The 19,724-nt window shown below is 24.6% G+C and overlaps 2 protein-coding genes across 2 annotated transcripts; both read left to right on the top strand.

Annotated features, from left to right (window-relative positions):
- Positions 1-8,116: 8,116 nt before the first annotated feature.
- On the top strand, positions 8,117-9,003 carry Phum_PHUM371250 (uncharacterized protein; the record flags this gene model as incomplete). The annotated part of the gene is made up of 3 exons (XM_002428192.1): positions 8,117-8,143; positions 8,420-8,580; positions 8,958-9,003. 3 exons carry the CDS (start codon positions 8,117-8,119, stop codon positions 9,001-9,003), a joined length of 234 nt encoding a protein of 77 aa, XP_002428237.1.
- A 2,394-nt stretch (positions 9,004-11,397) lies between these two features.
- Phum_PHUM371260 (uncharacterized protein) lies at positions 11,398-17,964 on the top strand (the record flags this gene model as incomplete). Its single annotated transcript, XM_002428193.1, has 4 exons — positions 11,398-11,407; positions 11,897-12,024; positions 12,915-13,083; positions 17,864-17,964. 4 exons carry the CDS (start codon positions 11,398-11,400, stop codon positions 17,962-17,964), a joined length of 408 nt encoding a protein of 135 aa, XP_002428238.1.
- Between the last annotated feature and the right edge of the window lie 1,760 nt (positions 17,965-19,724).

Consider the following 19,724-nt stretch of genomic DNA (forward strand, 5'->3'; position numbering starts at 1 on the left):
GGGAGGGGTAAGGGGAGAGGGGGAACGAGAGGGAAAGGGGAAAACGTAAGTGGCGGTAATATTAAAATTTTTACATTTTTTTTAACTTATTGTTTTTTCATCCATTTTTTTTTTTCTAAATGCAAATAAATAAATTGAAAAAGAAAAAAAATGAATAGAAAATTAATAATGATGATAATAATAATAATAAATTGAAGATATTAAATGAAAAGAAAGAAAAGAAAATTTTTTTGTTTCATAGAATAAATAATAATAATAATAAATCTTAATAAAAAATCTTTGGGCGTAAATAAAAAAAAAGGAAAAAAGGAAATTGAAAAGAAAAATAAAAAAAAAAAACAGGTAAAAGTTTTTTTTTTTTTTATTTTAAATTTGTTATTATTTGCCATCTATCTTTAATATAATGATGATGATGATGATGATGATGATAATTTCAATTTTATAAATAGAAACCAATCGAATGGGAGGAAGGAGGAAAGGGAGGGAGGAAGGGAGGAAGGGAAGGAGAATCTTTTTATTATTAATAAAGTGCGTTAATAATAACATTAAATTTAAGGTAAAAGAAACGAACATAATAAAAAAAAAAAAAAAGAAAATATTTAAAAGGAAAAAAAAAAAATTTTTCAAAGGAAATTATTATTATCGATAAAATAAATTTGAAAAATAACGAAAAGAAAATTTTAAAATAACGGTTAAAAAAAAAAAAAATTTTACATTTAATATAAAGTAACAAAGAGAAAATTTAATTAAAAATAGAAAAGAAAAGAAAATTTTATTTATTTATTTATTCATAACAAATAAATCTGAGTCTTTATATATATACTAGTCGGCCATTTTGTTTTTTTTTTCTTACGCCACGTTAATTTAAACATTTTTTTTTTTTAAATATGGAAAAGGTTTTAAGTTTCCTTTTATTTTATAACAAACCGAAAAAAAAAATTAATTTTGATATTTTTGGGTTTCCCGCCGCCCCACCCCCCTTCCCGCGTTTGTTTTCGTTTGTTTTCTTATTTATTGTTATTATTATTATTATTATTATTCGGCGTATGTTTGTTTTTTTTTTAAGAAAATTTTTTTCTTTTCCATTCGGGTTGTTTAATCGATATTTTTAGTGTTGTGGGGGTAAAAGCAGGAGGAGGAGGAGGGGAAGGAGGAGAAGTCAAGACTGATTTTATAATTTAATAGGATTACAGAAAAAAAATTTTTTTTTTTATCTATTTTTTTTTTTTTGTATTTTTTAAGTCGTCGTAAAGAAATTTTTTTTTTTTTTTTAGTCCACGTCATTAAGATATCCACGGTTGAGGGATAGAAGTAAATTTATGTTTCGAGATTGTTACGATAGTAATGCGACGCCATTTTTTTTTTTTTATTACCCCATATTATATATTATAACATTATCCTTTCGTATTGAAGAATTTATGAATGTTTTTTTTTTTTTTTTTTACTTCCGTTGACATATACGGGGGAGGAAAATTTTTTATTTTTTTTATTTATTTACTCTATGAAAACAAAAGATTTTACGTCCCCCCTAAAATCAATAAAAAAAAAACATTTAGTAATTAAATTAAGGCTAATCTTTTACCGTAAAAAAAAAAAAAAAAGTTTTTTTTGTTTTGTTTTTTAATTTAATGTTATTGTTAACGGTTTTTTTAACTGGTTAATTATAATTATAATAATAATAATGGGGTAATTCCGTTTCCGGTTGTTAAAAACATTTTTCGCTCTTACGTTAAATTTCTTTTGTTTTTGTTTTTTTTTTTTTTTTTTTTTTTTGAACAGGAATGAAGTCAAAAAAAAAAAAAAACTTTTTTTTATACATAAATTTTCTAAAAAGTTTTTTTTCCCCGGTTTTTTTTTTTAGTTTTTCACGGTCAATGTTTTCCTTATTATTATTATTATTTTCGAAAGTTATCATTTGGATTTTATAACAAATAAATAAATCAAACGTTTATCATTTTTTTTTTTTAATAAATGATTTAGAGAGAGAGAAAGAGAGAGAACCGAGTTATTTTTTATTTATTTATTTATTTAAACGTTTAAATTTTTTATTTATTTATTTATTTAAACGTTTAAATTTTTTATTTATTTATTTATTTAAACGTTTGAATTTTTTATTTATTTATTTTTTTATTATTAAATTCGTAAAATAAATAAATAAATAAAGTTGTCATAGATTGTCGCGACGTAAATTATTATTTAAAAAAAAAAAAAAAAATTTTTTTCGTTCCCTTAAAAGCTTTTAGCATAAATTTTTTAATTTTTTATAAAATATGTATTCGAAATATTATGTACATAAGCGTTAGTTAAATTTAAATAACGTTTACTTATCTTAACTGGGACCTGGATAATTTTGACTGGATAGTATTATTATTATTATTTTAATAAAAAGGAAAAATTAATTTGCACGTTTTGTTATTTTGATTCGATTCGATTTTATTTGTTTTTCCATAGAAAAAAAATTATTTTCTGTTAACTGAGAAGATTCAGACAAGAGATAAAGAGAGAGAGAGAAAGAGAGAATGGAGAGAGATAGAAAAATAATAATAATTTTTAATGGTATTAAATCATTTTTAATCGATTTTTTTTTTTTTTTTTTATAGTTGAGTAAACTAAAAAGTAATTTTTTATTAAAATTTATTGTTTGGGGTAGTTTTGGGGGTCTTAAATCATAAATTTTTATTTGAATTTTTCTATCTGGTTATTTCCACGTTTTTTCCTTTTTTTTCTTTTTTTCTAATTTAAATTTAATTCTAAAAAAAAAGGAAAAAAAATATGAATTCTCTTTTTTCATAACTCAGATTTCATAAAAAAAAAGAAAAAAAGGAAAAAAAAAGGAAAACTCTTGGGTTCATATATTTTTTTTTTTTTTTTGTTTTCAATGATATTTTTTTTTGAAATGGAAAGGTGGAGTTTAGAAGGTTTGAAAAAAAAGGGTTATCAAAATCAAAAAAAAAAAAAGCTTTTGAAAAGATGAAATAATAAAAAAAAAAATTTTTTTTTTTTTTTTTACTTCTTCTTTTTCGTAAATGCCGATGAAATTGTGCGGTGATAAACACTCGCTGGAAAAAAAAAAAAAACAAAGAAAATCTGACGATGATTTCAGTACAGATTAATTTTTCATTTTCTCTTATTCCGAAAAAAAAAAATCTTTTTACAGCCTCCCTTTTTTTTTTATTTTTATTTTTTTTTTTCATTCTTTGTTTTTTTTCATTAATTTTTTTTCTTAGTCTTTAAATTCCCCCTCCTCCCCGCCCCTCAGCTCCCCGATCCTCTTTCTAAACTAAATTTTAAAAAAAAATTATATTTCGGATGAAGCATAATAAAAAATTAAAAAACTTTTCGCTCGGCCATAACTTTTTAAAAAAATATTTATATTCGATCCGAAATTTTCATAACCTTAATTTTATCCTTCTCTCTCTCTCTCTCTCTCTCATTCCCCCTCCCCCTTTTTTACGCACATTCACTTAATTCTAACAAATTGTATAGAAAATAAACGTGAAACGTCATCATCATCGAAAACAAACAAAATTTTTTTTTTTTCTTTTTAAATAAATAAAATTTATTATAACTTATTTACTAAAATTATTATTTACGCCATCTTTAAAAACAAATAATAATAATAATAATAATAATAATAATAATAATAATAATAATAATAATAATAATTATAAAATAAAGTTTTTAACGTAAACAAATTTTTAAAAAAAATGATGATAATGAGTTTATTATTATTAATTATTATTAATTTTTTTGGGGGAAGGTAACTTAATCGTTATTTATCAATAATAATAATAATAATAATAAACAAAATTTAATAAATAAATAAATAAACAAATAATAATATAAAGTAATTATTTCTATACATAATTAATTTTGATATTATTATTATTATTCAAAAAGTTTTATTATGTATATATTATGTGTGTAAAAAGGGAAAATGATGTTTAAGAAAATTTAACAAACTTAAATAAACAATAATCTTGGGAATTAAAATCTGTTTACAATTTGTTTTTCTATTATTATTATTATTATTATTATTATTATTATTATTATTATTATTATGTCCACTATTAAACACGACAAGGCTCTTATTTGTCGGGGTTTTTAAATATTTATCCCAGGTTTCTACCCGATTCCTTAGGGACAAATACTCGAATATCGGTGGTGCTATTTATAATATTTTCCGAAGAATGTGGGCCGTCCCACATAGTGCGATTTCCTGGATGGTTTCTTCTTTTAGGTTCTTCATAATCTTCTTTAAATTTCCTTTTATTGAATGTGGCATGGCTCCCAATGCTCCCACGATGACCGGAATCGTTTCAGTTTTTGTTCCCCACATCCTGGTTATTTCAATTTCCAAATTTCTGTATTTCAGCCTTTTGTCTGCTTCTTTGGCTGTGGTGTTTTTTTCTGCCGGCACGGATACCTCAATTAACTTACACCATTTTTCCGCATTATGCCTGAGTATGATATCCGGTTTGTTAGCGGGCACAGTTCTATCAGTGTGGATTTGTTGATCATATAGAACTGTGCATGGGCCTACTGTCGTGACCGGGCTTGGAATGTGGTTGTACCACTCCTTGGGTAATCCATCCATTCCATATTCTCGGCATATATTCTAATGGAGATATTGACATATTTTATTGTGCCTTTCTAAGTATTCATGTTTTGCCAGTATCGGACAACCAGAAATTAAATGATCGATGGTTTCCGATTGTGATTGGCAAATTCGGCACTTGTCATCTTGGCGGACTTTGAGAATTACTTTTTCATAGTTATGGGTCCGCAATGCCTGATCTTGAGCCGCTGTAATAAAGGCTTCTGTTTCTATTTTAAGTTTTCCACGTCGTAGCCAATTGTGCGTGCTCTTCTTATTAATATCTTCGGCATTTATTCTTTTTAGGTATTGCCCATGTAATTTTTTCTGTTCCCATTTGCCTTTTAATTTCTTCTGAGATTGGGCTTTGCTATTATAAGTTGCAAGTTGCCCCTCTTCCATTATCTCGTTTTCTTTATTTTCTTGGACGATTTGTTTTGCCCTTTTCAGAACTCCTTTTTTTGTAGTTTTTTCTTCTGCATGTATAACTTGGGCTAAGATGGGGTCCTCTCGATGGGATTCTATGTATTTTCCCATTCCAATTATGGCATTTTGGTATGATTATTATTATTATTATTATTATTATTATTATTATTATTATTATTATTATTATTATTATTATATATAAAATAGTTTTGTCAGAAACATTTAAAACGAGAGGAATCCTTTTTATCTTTTTTTTAAATAAGATTATTTATTTATTATAAATTTTTACGCTGACGTGACAGCATTTATTTTCTTCTTTTTAAAAAATGTATTTTATCGTACCTGATAATATAAAAACAAATATTATTATTATTATTATTACAACAATTGTGTGTTTTTATTCTACTACTTATTTTTACCCACATCCCTCGGGAATAATTGCGTACGCAAACAGCATCAAATTAATTCTTTTTGTGATTTCCGAACTCACTTCCGGTGACGGAAACATCTGTGAAGGTATCGGGATCAAAAGATGTTTCAGGTCAGCAAAAATTATTTTTGTCTTGTGGTCACTCATCCAAATTCTAATCGCATCCGATTCTGTATCCCAAATCGCACGACCTTTGGCATATTATTATTATTATTAATACTTTTTTCCTTTTAATTTTTTTTTAATAAAAAAAAAAAAAAAAACGAATCGATGAGTATTTTATCAAATCGCCATTTTTTATTTTTAAAATTTTCGTACAGAGTTTAAATTTATTTAACGATTCAATTATTTATTAATAATAATAATAATAATAATAATAATAATAATAATAATAATAATAATAATGATGATGATGATGATGATGATGATGATAATTGAAAACAATATGAAGGCAAAACAAAAAGAAATCTTGTTTTATTATCGACTCGAATCAGCTCGACAAGGTTGCGAATCTCACTCTTCCTGTTTCCGGCCACTCCACATTTGAGCCCAGAACCAGATGGAAATAACTCGTTTCCATCGTATAAGATTGCACAGGAAGACTTAAGAGAATTTTTGTGACGTCATAGATCATAACAAGACGAAACATATTCAAGAATGCAACAGCATAACTGATATTCCTTAGGGATCGACGGGCAGAAACCTGGAATGAATTTTGAAAAAAAATCCGAAACAAACATCAAAACGAATTGTTGTCATTTTGAGGGATAGTAATAATAATAATAATAATAATTTATAAATAAAATATTTGCAGTGGGAGTAGATAGGAGAGGAAAAATCGATTTTTATAATAAAAAAAATAAATATGTATATAAATAAACAAAGTAGAAGGAATTTTTTTTTTTTCATATTTAAATTTAAATAAAGGTTTAAGCTTAGAGATTTAAAATGTTTTTTTTCTGGAGAGAGGGAAGAGGGGAAGGGAAAGGAGGTGGATGAAACGGGGAGGTGGAGGGGGGAAGGGAAGGGGAGGGGAAGGGGAGGGTACTTTAAGGGAAAAAAGTTAAATTAACGATGAGTTAAAGTTTTTATATATATTTATATATAAAAGTTATGAATTTGTCAAATATTTTTTTTTTTTTTTTACATTGTACCAAACCAATTTCGTGCTTTTGAATTATTAATAAAGTAGAAAAAAAAAAATCTTTTTTAATATTCATTAAAAAAAAAAGGAAAAAAGAAAAAAAATTTTTTTTTTTTTTTACTCCCCTTATCTTGGATTTGCAACCAATAAAAATTAATTTAAAAAAATATATAAAAAAAAAAAAGTTAATTTTAAGTTCAAATAAAGTTTTTTTTTTTTTTAAAAAAAAGAAAAAAATGAAAACTTACATAAATTTAAGAATCAAGTTGTCAAAACTTGAAAAAGTTTTTCTTTTTTTTACCCTCCACACACCTCTCCCTCCCCCGCACCAACCACCACCACCACCCCCCTTCACCGCGCCCTCTTCCTTCTTACGTAAGATAAGAAATAAAAAGTCTTTCATAAATGTATTTACATTATTATTATTAATATTAATTTTTTTTTTCTTTAATTTATAATTATAAACAAGAAAAACAAACGTTAATGATAATGATAATAATTGAAATGTAAAATTGAATGAATGAAAAGGGCAAGAGAGAGAGAGAGAGAGAGAGAGAGTGAAGACTTAAAAAATTTTCTAGAACAAATTTTTTGTTGGTTTATCAAAAGCTTAAAAAAAAAATTATTAAAATAGTTTAATAAAAAGACTATTAAACCCGAATAATTTATTAAAAAACGAAAACGACAAAAATTTTAATAAAAAACAAAAAAAAAATGAAAAACTTTATTAGAACGATTTAAATTAAAAAAGAATAATAAAAAAAAAAAGATGGCGTCGTTAATTAATCATTTTAATTAACTTAAAAAAAAAAAGAAAACGTCTTAATAATTTTCTTATGCTTTATTAGTTCGTATAAATAAATGGGAATAAAAAAAAATTTTTTTCGATATTAAAAATCACGTTGCTATTAAAAAAAAAAAAGGTTTTCCTTTCTTTCTTTCTTTCATTCCTTATCGGGTAATTATTTTAATAATAATAATGATGGTGATGATAATAATATTAATTTATGTATTTATAAAAAATAATAATAAATAAACTCAATAATTAATTAATTTTTTTTGCTTTTGCTTTACTGTGAAATTAAACGAACGATTAACAATGAAAAAGTGATCGGTTTATGTTATGTCAAAGGTCAATCGTATGATAAAAATGTTTTTTATTTAGAGGGGAGTAAGGGGGTGGAGTGGGGGGAACCGCATGAACAAGAAGAAAACGTGTCAGAAAAATTTAAAAAAAAAAAAGCAAAATGTTAACGGTTTTGTTGTCATGACGTGTTTTTAATAATTTTTTTTGATTAAGTGATAAATATTTTAATATTACGTAATAATAATAATAATAAGAAAATTCTCGAATCTTTTGAATGATGATAATAATAATAAATTTCAAAAATTAAAATAAAAATAAATTTTTAACGTTTTGACCTCCGACTGAGTTTTTTAATTGAAGAAACTTTTTTTTTGTTTTAAAAAATTGAAATTTAATTTTACACTCAATTGAATCCATTCAAAAAAAAAAAAAATGAAATTCATAAAAAAAGAGGGAGGGGTTAAAAAAAATGAAAATAGGTAACAAAAAGGATGAGTTGGTTTTGAGCCTTTCTCCCCCCCCCCCATTTCCTGCCCGTGAAAAACAGGAAAAAAGAAGAAAAATTTATTTTTACAATCTACCGTCAAAAAATGAATCTTGAATTTTTTTCTCAATTTTAAATTTAAAAAAAAAAGGAGAGGGTGGGGGAAAGAGGAAAGAAGAAAAAATTTAATCCGACGAAAAAGAAAATAATAATATTAAATTTTCCTTTTTTTTTTTTTTTTTGTTTAAAAGGTTTCGTGGGTTCGTCACAGAGACATACATTTATTAACGGTCGGACGTTATACATACACGAGCGATCAAAGATTTCAAACAATACATTTACCACAAACAGAAGACTGGACGCTCCAGGTGAGATACCCGCAAAGAAGAGACTCCGAATGTACGAGTGCCAAGTAAGCACAACGCCGCCCATTGGACATTCATGCATTTTTCTGTAGTCGTAGTTATTGAAAATAAAATGAAATGAAATTATATTTATTTTTACATTTAAACCTCATTCAACTTACGTTTTTTTTTTATTACAAAAAATTTTCACGTCGATTTAAATTTCTTAAAAAAATCAATTTTTGCGCGTTTTTTTTTTTTTTTTTTTTTGTAAAACAATTTGAAATTTTTTACGGGAAATGGGGGGGGGGAGGGATGAAAGGGAGGGGAGGGGGAACACGGTTACCCATTAAAAAAAGTAATTTTTAACAGCATATACTTCGACGACGACAAAAAAAAAAAACTTTTCTCGACTTTTTTTTTGATTTAAATTAGATTTAACAAGATTAAATAAATTAAACGGTTTAGACAAACGCGTCAGAAAACATTAAATTTCATCCTTTACTCCGCCATTTTGATTTCGCTTTAGCAAAAAAAAAAGGAATGAAAAAAAAAAAGCTGAATTTTAAATGTGAAATGTCAAAAAATAAAAAAGGAAAATGAAATGAAATTTTCTTTTTCTTTTTTTTTTACGTGAAAAACTAAACATTCACATAATTACACGTTTTTACAAACAAAAAAAAAAAATATTTTAAATATTTTTACGATGACGTTTTATATTACATTATATATTATAAATATTAATTATGTCAAAGGAAAAAAAAAAGGAAAAAACTTCGTTTGCGAGACATTTTTTCCTTTTTTTTTCCTTTTTTTTTTTTATTCACTCTCGTATTTTTACATTTAAAGAAAAAAAAAATTCTATTCTTTTTCTTTCTCTTTCACTTCTTTTTCTTTTATTATTTTATTTTATTTGTTATTATTATTATCATCGTCGTCGTTTGCTCTCATTGGTCGAATCGTCAAGTTTCTTTTTTTTTCTTCCTTTTTTTCTTTTTCAAAGGTAACGATTATATTTTTCTTAACCTACCCCAAAAAAAATTATTATTATTATTAATATTTTGTACGGAATTCGTTTTATAAATTAAAATAAACGTACATACTGTCGTTAAAATAATGAGGATGATGATGATGATGATGATTATAGAACGATCGAAATTGCCGGAAGTTACCTCGAGTAAAAAAATGGGGGGGCGGAAGAGGGGTAAGAGGAAAACGGATTTTTTTTTTTCAAGTGTTGAAAAGTCTTTCGTTATTTTTCTCCATCCCTCTCCCGCTCTTTAATAAAAATTGCTTCGGGTTTTCCTGATAAATAATAATAATAATATTAATAATAATAATAATAATAATAATAATAATAATAATAATTTAAAAAGATTTAAACTTTTTGAAATTGAGAGAAAATAATAAGAAAAAAAAAAGAAAAAAAAAGAAGGGAAAGGAAGAAGAAGAGAAAAAAAAAAGTTGCGGAAAAAAAAGATTTTTTCTCATGCCTAAATCCACCTGAAGCTTCTTACTACGTCTGTGAGTTTTTTTCTGCTTTTATTCCTCGTTTCCGGTGAAAATTTATTATTATTATTATTATTATTATTATTATTATTATTATTATTATTATTAATATTATTATTATTATTATTATTATTATTATTATTATCATTATTATCATTTTTATTATTTTTTATTTTTTTTTATTCATTCTTTTCTTTTTTGTTTTAACCAAAATAAAACCGTTGTCGCTTTTAAATTTGTTTTAAAAGTTTTAATAAAATAAAAATTATAAAAAAAAAGAAAAAAGAAGAAAATTATACACAAAAAGAAAATATTCGTTTGATAATGGTAAAGAAAGAAAGAAGAAAAAGAGAAAGAAGAGAAAGAGGAAAAAGAAGAAGGTTGGAAAAAAGGTAAAAAGAAAATAAAATTTTATTTTCAACCAGCGGTAAAATTTAATTTTCGTCTGACGTTTTTTCCGAGTGAGAGAAACGAGGGCAAAACCTGGTTTTCATTTTATTTAAGAGGGTAAAGGGGGGAAGGAGAAGGAGGTAGAGAAGGGGGAGGAGCAGAAAGAAAAACAAGGAAGAAAAGGAAGGATAACTTTTTGGCAAAATTTAACTTTTGATTAGAATGATTTAAAAAAAAAAAAAATACATATCGAAAAATCCTAATAATAATAGGAATGTTTTTTTTCTTCTTCTTCTTCCTCTTCTTTTTCCTTTTCTTCTTCTTTTTCTTCTAAATTGATTCTAACGCGAAAATAATTTACGTCACTCACGTACTCTTCATTTAATAATTCAAATAAAAAAAAAAAAAAAAAACAGAAAAAGAAACGAAACAAAATGAAAAAAAAAAAAAAGCGGAACTGATGCGAATAATGTTAAAAGAAAGAAAAAGTTGTTTAATAATGAATGAGTGCATAAAGAATTGATGAAAAAGAAAGAACTGAAAGGAGGAAGAGGAGGAGGGAAAGGGGGAAAAGGAAAAAGTAAAAAAAAAAAAGGAAAAAAAGAAAACTCAAAAGTTAATAAAAAAAAAAAAAATTTTTTTTTTTTTTTACAGAGGGATAATTTAAATAAAGTTAAGAAAAATGTTAGCGTAACTTTTTCATTAATAATAACTTAGTAACAGTTATCCGGCTAAAAAAAAATGGAATGAAGGAAAAAATAAAAGAAAAGGAAAAATAATATTAATAATAATTTTTTTCGGAGTGTTTTTATGTACGAGAGACAGAGAGAGAGAGAGGATAAAATTTATTAAAAGAATTATTATTAGTATTATCATCATCATTTGTGATTAATTTCACCTGATTTAGATGTGAATGAAGAAAATCATGAAAGGGTTTGGTCGTCGGTCCAAATAATGAACCCAAATCAAATTTAGGAAAAAGGAAAATGTGGGCGGGTACAAAACAAAGAAAATAAATTGAATGTGGTAATTGATAGAGAGAATTTACTATAAAAAACTATTTAGAGGTTGGATAAATTTTATCGTGGAAATAGAAAAAAAAAAAAAAAGTTTTTTCCTTCTTTTTCTCTCTCTCTCTCTTTTTTCTTTGGTTGTTTTGTCTGAAAAATTATGTTTAAATCGAGAGAGAGAGAGAAAGAGAGAGAAGGAAAAAGAATAACATAAAAAAGGAAAAAATGGGGAGGGGGGAAAAGGAAATTTTTGGCAAAATCTCGGTAATAATTCTACCGGAAAATATACAAATCCGTGAATGAAAAGTAAAAAAAAAAAAAGGAAAAAAATTTTGAATGAATTTTCCTTCTTCTTTTCCTTTTTTCCCCTTTTTTCTTTTTTTTTTTTTTAATAAAAGTTTCGACAAATTTTTTGTTTAATTTGAAAAATAAATAAATAAAAAATTATTTATTGTTTAATAAAAAAATGTTTCAGAACCCATAACAACAATATTTGGGGGTCCAGATATTTACATAAACAAGGGCAGCACAATGAATTTAACATGCGTTGTAAAACACAGTCCTGAACCACCGCCAGCAATATTTTGGACACACAATTCAAAAGTAAGTCTTTTTTTTCATCATTATTATCATTTTTTAAAAACGAGGCGCCCGACATTCAACCTTTTTATCCTATCGAGGGTAAAGTTGGCCGTGTTAAAATGATCCAAAAGAGGGGGGTCTATGAACGGCATGTAAATTTTTATAGAAAATGGCGGAAAAAAAAGTAGAAGAAGTACTAAAAAAAAAAAAAAAAAAAAAAGGTTTTAACCCTCTTTCATATAATTTTATAATGTCCTTTTTTTGACCGCATTTTCAAATCTCTCCCTCTCTCTCACTCTCTCTCTCTCTCTCTCTCTCTCTCTCTCTTTTTAAATCCTTCGAATAAATTTTCATTTAAAATCGTTATGTAAAAAAAATTTAAAAACAAATTTTTCTATTATATATCGAATTGCAACGACGTTTCCATTTCTTCTTCTTCTTTACGAAAAAAAATGTGACGTCATTACCATTTTAAAGCAATAATAATAATAATGATAATTTTTTTTTTAAAAGCGCACGCGCGTAAAATTTTTGAGCGGTTTAACATGTGTTAGCTATAGTTTGTAAATTTTCTTTTTTTTCCTTATAAGCACGCATTCAAATTGAAAATTTATTAAATTAACATTTAATTTAACTCGAAATAAATAAATTTAAAGTAATAAAGATGGAGTAAAAGAGAGGAGAGGAGAGGAGAGAAGAGAGACGAAAAAAACATTTTTTTTTACGGGTGGGGTTTAACTCTAAAAAATTTATTTTATGGAAAATTAAATATGAAAAGGGTTTTAACGGATTGAAATTATTGTATAAACACAATCAGAGCAGAAGATATTTTTTTTTTTTTAATTTGGATTTACTATTCTTTTTTCCCTCTCACCTATTTATTTATTTATTTATTTATTTTTTCCTTCCAGGAAATAAATTACGATTCTCCAAGAGGAGGTGTTAGTGTTATCACCGAAAAGGGTGACATAACAACAAGTTATTTATTAATACAACGAGCAAAACCTCCAGATTCTGGAAAATACACTTGCAATCCTTCAAATGCAAATCCAAAGACTGTGGTAGTTCACGTATTAAACGGTAATTTATTATTATTATTATTATCATTATTATTATTTTATAACTGTTTTTTTTTTAAAATGAAATCGCATGGTGTTCGATAAAAAAAAATTAAAAAAAATTTGAAAAGGTTAGCGAGTGAGGAGGAGCATTTCACACGTTTATTGGAATTGACAGGTATTATGATGGATTATTTTAGATTTCGATTCCTTTTTCTTCCCTCTTCCTCCCCTTCCCCTTCGCTTCTTCCTTCACGCCGGCCCCCCCCCCCCCGTTTGTTGTTGTTGTTAAAAAAAAAAATTATTTTTTAATAATTTTCAACGAACGAACGAACGAAGGTTTCATTGTTTGGTTAACGTTTATACCTTTTTTAAAATCAATAAATAATAATAATAATAATCTATTAAATAGTTTTTGGCCCGAGGGAAAAGAGAGAGGAGAGAGGGGGAGAGAAAGAGAAAAAAAATCCGATTTTAATTTTTTATAATTTTTTTTTCCTGTTTTTTTCTCTTTTTATTTGTGTGTGAATCTTTTTCTCAAATAAAGGTAAAATTTTTTATTTTTCTTTTTTGTTCTCACGCCGTCTCCCCTACCTCCCCTAATCCCTCCCCTTACTCCTCTCTGCCGTTTAAAATCGGATAAATTGAAATGGATAGAAAAAACGAGGAAAAAAAAAAGGAAAAAAAAAACGAAAAAAAGTTTTTAAAATGTGATGAACGATGTAAAAAAGAAAAAGGATTCGCGGAGGGGGAGGAGAGAGGAGGGAAGAGGGGGAAGGGAAAATATGTAAAAAAAGAAAAAAAAAAATTCCCCGTTTGAAATTTCTTTTAGAGGAAAATTTTTAGTTAGTAAGTAAGCAAAAAAAAAGTTTTTTTTTTTTTTTCTTTTTGTAAAATTAAGCAAAATTTATTTCATGTAATTTTTTTTTTTTTTTGAAATTATTAGTAAAAGTTAAAATTTTTCCGAATAATGAAAAATAAATTATGTGAAAATCTGTGTTAAGTTTGTTTGTTTGTTTGCCTTTTTTTTTCTTTTCCGCGGTTTGTTTGTTTTGAATGAAATGAAATATTTTATTATTATTATTATTAAATATCAAAAACGATAGTTTTTAAATGTGCGTGCGTGCGTTTGTTGTTCCTGATGTGTTTTAGTTTGTTTAAAACGATTTTTAAACCCCTCCCCTCCCCACCGGTGTCTTGATATTAATAAATCCTTTTCGTTCCTAAACAAATATTTTCTCGGTTTTAACCGAACTGGAAAATTAAAAAAAACACGATGATGATGATAATGATTGCAATAGCATTTCTATAACTTTGATATTCGATAATAATAATGATGATGTTTTCGAAATAAATTTAAATCCTTGGAAAATTTTTTAAAATAAATAAGAGAAAAAAATTTTTTTTATTTAAATAATGAATTAAAAGTGAAAGTGAAAGTTAAGAAAATTTTTTGTTTTTTTTTTGTTCGCGGGGGGAAGGGACGCAAGGGAAGGAGAAGGAGGAAAAGGAGAATGGGGAGGAGGAAAAGGAGAATGGGGAGGAGGAAAAGGGGGGGGGTTTATAAAAACTTAAACAAAAACAAAATTATCAAAATGAGGAAAATTACTAAAATAACTTTTCACGGGGGGTTTTTTTTTTAAAAGAAAAAGTTTGAAAGGTATATACGTATATTCACATAAAAGAAAATTTCTGGGAGGGGGGTTGGGGGCAAGCTTAAGAAAAATGTTGAAAACGTATAAATTAAGATCAAAGCTTTTCATACTGGAATTAAAAATTTTATTTACGGAAAAAGTTTTTAATTATCCGACATAATAAAAAAAAAAAATGTCCGAAAAAGTTTTTTCTTAATACAGAGCATCGATATCCTCGTCATTCTTTCATTTGATGAGATTTATCAATAATAATAATAACAATTTATAAATTTGTCGTAAGGGATATTTAAAAGGTTGAAAAAAAAAGAAGAGAAAATTCTTTTAAGCAGTAGTAGAAAAAAGAAAAGTTTTAAAAAAAAACTAAGAAAGTCCACAAACCACGTTTTAACTTCAGCGTAAAAACGTTTCCACGCCGTTACCTTTTAGAGATATATGTCTGGAGAGTGATAAAAATCTTGTGAAGAAGTTCCCAGTGGCAATAAAACGTTTTTTTAGAACTTGCCATAAACCTTAATTTAGGTTAGCAAAAAATAAAAAATAAAAAAAAAACATGAATTTTTCCTAAAAAAAAAAAAAAAAAAAAAGAAAATCTGTCCTCGAAAATGATTAATCGGTTTCTTTCTTTCTCGACACACAAAAAATAAAATAAAATAAAAGTAAGAAAAAAGAAAAACTAATATATATATATATACTTTTTTTACAGATGAACAATAATTTAAAATTATTATTATTATCATCATTATTACCGGTTTTCTTAAAAAATTTTCATAAGAAATTTAATTTTCCTTTTTTTTTCTTTTTTTTTTGGTTTTTCTTATTTGTATTCAAAAAAAAAGAAATAAAACAATTAAACGTAATTAAAATAAATAATTTTCATTTTCTTAATTTTGTTTTATTATCATCGTCATCATCATCATCATCATCATTATTATCATTATTGTTGTGGTTGTTTTTGCGTTAATATTAATAAACTAAATGAATTGCTATTAATAAAAGCAATTTAAAAAAAATATTTATGTACGTCTGACAAATTTTAAGCTATTCTTTTTTATATACGTAAATGTACTTTATAACGTATAATTAAATTTCTTCTTCTTCTTTTTTTTTTTTTTTTTTTTTTCGAATTCTCATGAATTATTCATAGATATTATTTATTTTTATGACAATAACAACAGAGTAGAAAAAAGAAGAAAAAAGAAGGGAAAACTCAAACCGGAAGTAAAAATTAATTTTAATGTAAAAAAGAAAAATTTCAAAAACGATATTTATGTATATATTTTATTAACGGGTGTAACGGGAATTATAAAATATTTAAAAAAAAAAGAAAGTAAGAAATCGAAAAGTTTTTTTTTCTTTATTATTATTTACAGTAAAAAATGAATTTCAAATTGTTTAGCAGATGACGTTAATCAGCGGTTTTGAAAGAAAAAAAAAATTTTTTTTTTTTTTTAAAGAAAAGTTAATAAATTAAATAAAAAAATGATTTTTCTTTTTTTCCGACAGGTTTTTCCCTATCCGATCAAATAATTATTGTTAAAAAACATGCCAGTCATAAATTTTACGTTTATGTAATTCGTTCTCTTTATAAAAATTATCTTTTCGAATCAAAATTAAATAATTATTTGTGTTATGAAAACAAAAAATCATGTTTTTTATTAATAACTCTCTCTCTCTCTCTCTCATTTCTTTCAATTAATATAAAAATAAAAATAATAAATAAAAACAAAATTAAAAGTTTTTTAACTAAAAAAAAAATTATATTAATGAGAAGTGGTCGTCTTATTGGTTCAAATTTAACCAAAAATATGATCCGATTTTAAAATCGGGTTTTAAAAACCACAAAATATTCTTTCATTAAAAATCAACTCCTTTCACGTCTTCCTTAACACTTCCTTTAATTCCACGTCATCATCCCTCCAGTTTTAAAAAAAAAAAAAAAAACGAAGAAAATATTTGAAATTTCCCTCGTCTATAATATTGTTTATTAATTTTTTTCCCCCCTTTTTTTTTCTCCTTCTTCTTCCTCTCCTTCTTCTTCCTCTTCTTCTTCTTCCACGTTTTTCTAAATATTCGTTCGAATAAAACAAATGTTTCGATACGAAATAACAACAACACACGCGCGTTTAACGCCCCCCACGTTAAAATAAATAAATAAATCGCATTAAAAAAACGTTATTTGATTTTTTTTTGAATTTACACCTGGGTAAAAAAGGTTCAAATCAAATGTTTTCTACCTTTTAACCTTTTTTAAAAAAAAAAATTTTTTTTTCTTTTTTATTTTTTTGAATTCGAAAAAAAAAAAGAAAATTTGTTTTTTTTTAACCTTTTAAAAGAAAAAAAAATTTTTTTTTTATTTTAAAAATTGAAACGTTGTTAACTTTGTCCTCAGGTGGTCTCTGTCGACTTTTACCAATTTTATAGCTACTATTTATATTAAAAAAAAAAACGTGGAACGAAATAATTTGAAGTGTTATTAGTTTTTAAAGAAAAAAAAAAAAAGAAACCAAATCGAGGTTAAATACACGTTTTTTTTTTACGTAAACATTTTACGTGCTTATTCGATTCTCTTATATATCTATATATATATATATATATATTATTACATTAAAAAAAAGTTTTTTTTTTTTTCTATTTTCTCTGTTTTCTTTTCCTCTCTCTCTTTCTCTCTCTCTCTCTCTCTCTCTCGTTTTCTCTCTCTTTTCCTCTTTCGTAAAAGTTTATTATTCTTATATAAAAAAAAAAAAAAAACATGTTTGTTAAGAATTTAAATTAAGAAAGTTAATGATAAATTTTTTTTTTTACCGTAACAAATTTATCAACAAAATTCTTATAAAAGATTATTTAAATTTTAAAATTCATGGAGAGAAAAAAAAAAAAAAAGAAAATTCTCCATTTTTTTTCCTCCAATTTTTTCTCCAGTTTTTCTCCAGTTTTTTATAATAAAAACGTCGACTTATTAAATTTTAAGACAATAAAAAAAAAAAAAAAAGTAATTATTTATTCGAAAAATATTTAAATTTATTTTCATTTTTTTTTTTTCACTTGACCGGAAATACTTGTTTTCATTTCGCTTTAATTTAAATAATTTTCCCCATTTTTTTCCATTTTTAATATTATTATTATTAGTTTTTTTGTTTGTTTTTCCAGGAGAACATCCGGCAGCCATGCAACACGGTGGCCAATTGCGACTCGAACATCCTGCGGCAGTTTTTTTTCTTTCTTTTTTAGTTTTTGTTACTTCTTCCTGAACCGAGGTATTTTATTTATAAATAATTTCCTAAACCTCCCACCTACACGCCTTTTGTATATATACATACATCTAACCATTCATTAATAATAATAATAATAATAATTTTATTTAAAAATAAATATACATAAGTTTATAAATAAATAAATAAATGGAACGGATAAATATTTGATATAGAAAAAAAAAATTTATAAATATATATATTGTGATTCACGTTTTTATTTATTATTATTATTATTATTACTACCATTTTCACCTACTAATACTTGATTTTAATAAATATTATTATTATTATTATCATTTTTTATTATTATTATTAGAAAAAAATTAATATAAATTTTGTTTTTAGGTATTAAATGAAAATAAATATATAATTATATATAAATAAATAAATAGAAATAAAAAAACATAAATAATAAAAATGTCGAATGCTCAAATAAGTGAGTTTAATAATAATAATAATAATGATAATAAATTTCATTTCGATTCCCGTATTTAATTAAAAATAATATTAATTTTATTATTACCACTTATTAATTATTAATTATTATTAGTTTATGTAAACTTTTAAATAAAATTTATTTATGTTTTTTTCTTTTCTTTTCTTTTTATTTTATTTTAATATAAAAATAATAATAATAATAATAATCGCAACGCCTTAAATATATACATAACGTAATTAAACACTAATTAAAAAAGTTTATAACGTGATAATAATAATGATGATGATGATGATAACGATAAATAAATAAATAAAACATTTTTAATAAAATTAAATTTTTTTTTTTAACAACAAGGCGTTGAAATTTTATTTTAATTACGAGAAAAATAATAATTTATTTACGTTTATTCCATTATTATTATTATTATTATTATTATTAATTTAATAATTAATTAATTAATCAATTTAATTTTTTTAATTTGATATTAATAAGAAGAAAAAAACAACAACAACACTTTTTTTTAAAAATAATTATCAGGTTAATTTTTAAAAAAGGTTTCTTTGAAGGGAAGGGGGAACGAAGGGGGAAATCGAAGTGGAGGAAGGGAGGAGTTAAAGTGGTAATAATAATAATAATAATAATAATAATAATAATAATAATGGTAAAGGGATAATAATTAAAAAAATTTTAAAGGTGAGTAGTTATGAGTAATCAAAAAAAAAAAAAAAAATTAACCTTTTCTTATTTGGCATTCAAAAAAAGGAAAAAAGGAAAAAAGGAAATTTTTCAGGTTAAAAATCTTGACATTTTAAAATTTACTATTAAAATCATGCCTTCGAAGTGAAAATCCATATAAATCATATTTTATTTGTTTTTGTTTTATTTTATGTACATAAAAAATAAATTATTATTTTGTTGGTTTTATTAAAAAAAAAAAAAAAAACTGTTAATAATTATCAAAACGGAAAAGTTTACGTTATTATTATTATTACCTTTAAATCCTTTTCTTTCTTTCTTTCTCTCTCTCTCTCTCTCTCTCTCTCTCTCTCTCTCTCTCTCTGTCTAATCTTACACGTGGTAAAAAAATGATGTCACCGAAAAAAAAATTTTTTTTTTATTTTTTAACCTATAAAAAATAAAATGTCGCATTTTAATACTATTTTTAATTAAAATTCATTCGTTAAACGTTTCAAAAAAAAAAAACATAAAAAACATAATAAAAACATAAAAAAAACATAATAAATGTTTTATTTAAAGAAAGAAAAAGAAAAAAAAGGAGGAGAAAACAAAAAATTTTGTGTGTGTGTGTGTTTGAACC

Source organism: Pediculus humanus, genomic scaffold (genome assembly GCF_000006295.1).
Source record: "Pediculus humanus corporis 1103172107803 genomic scaffold, whole genome shotgun sequence".
In the NCBI taxonomy this organism is placed as follows: Eukaryota; Metazoa; Arthropoda; class Insecta; order Psocodea; family Pediculidae; genus Pediculus; species Pediculus humanus.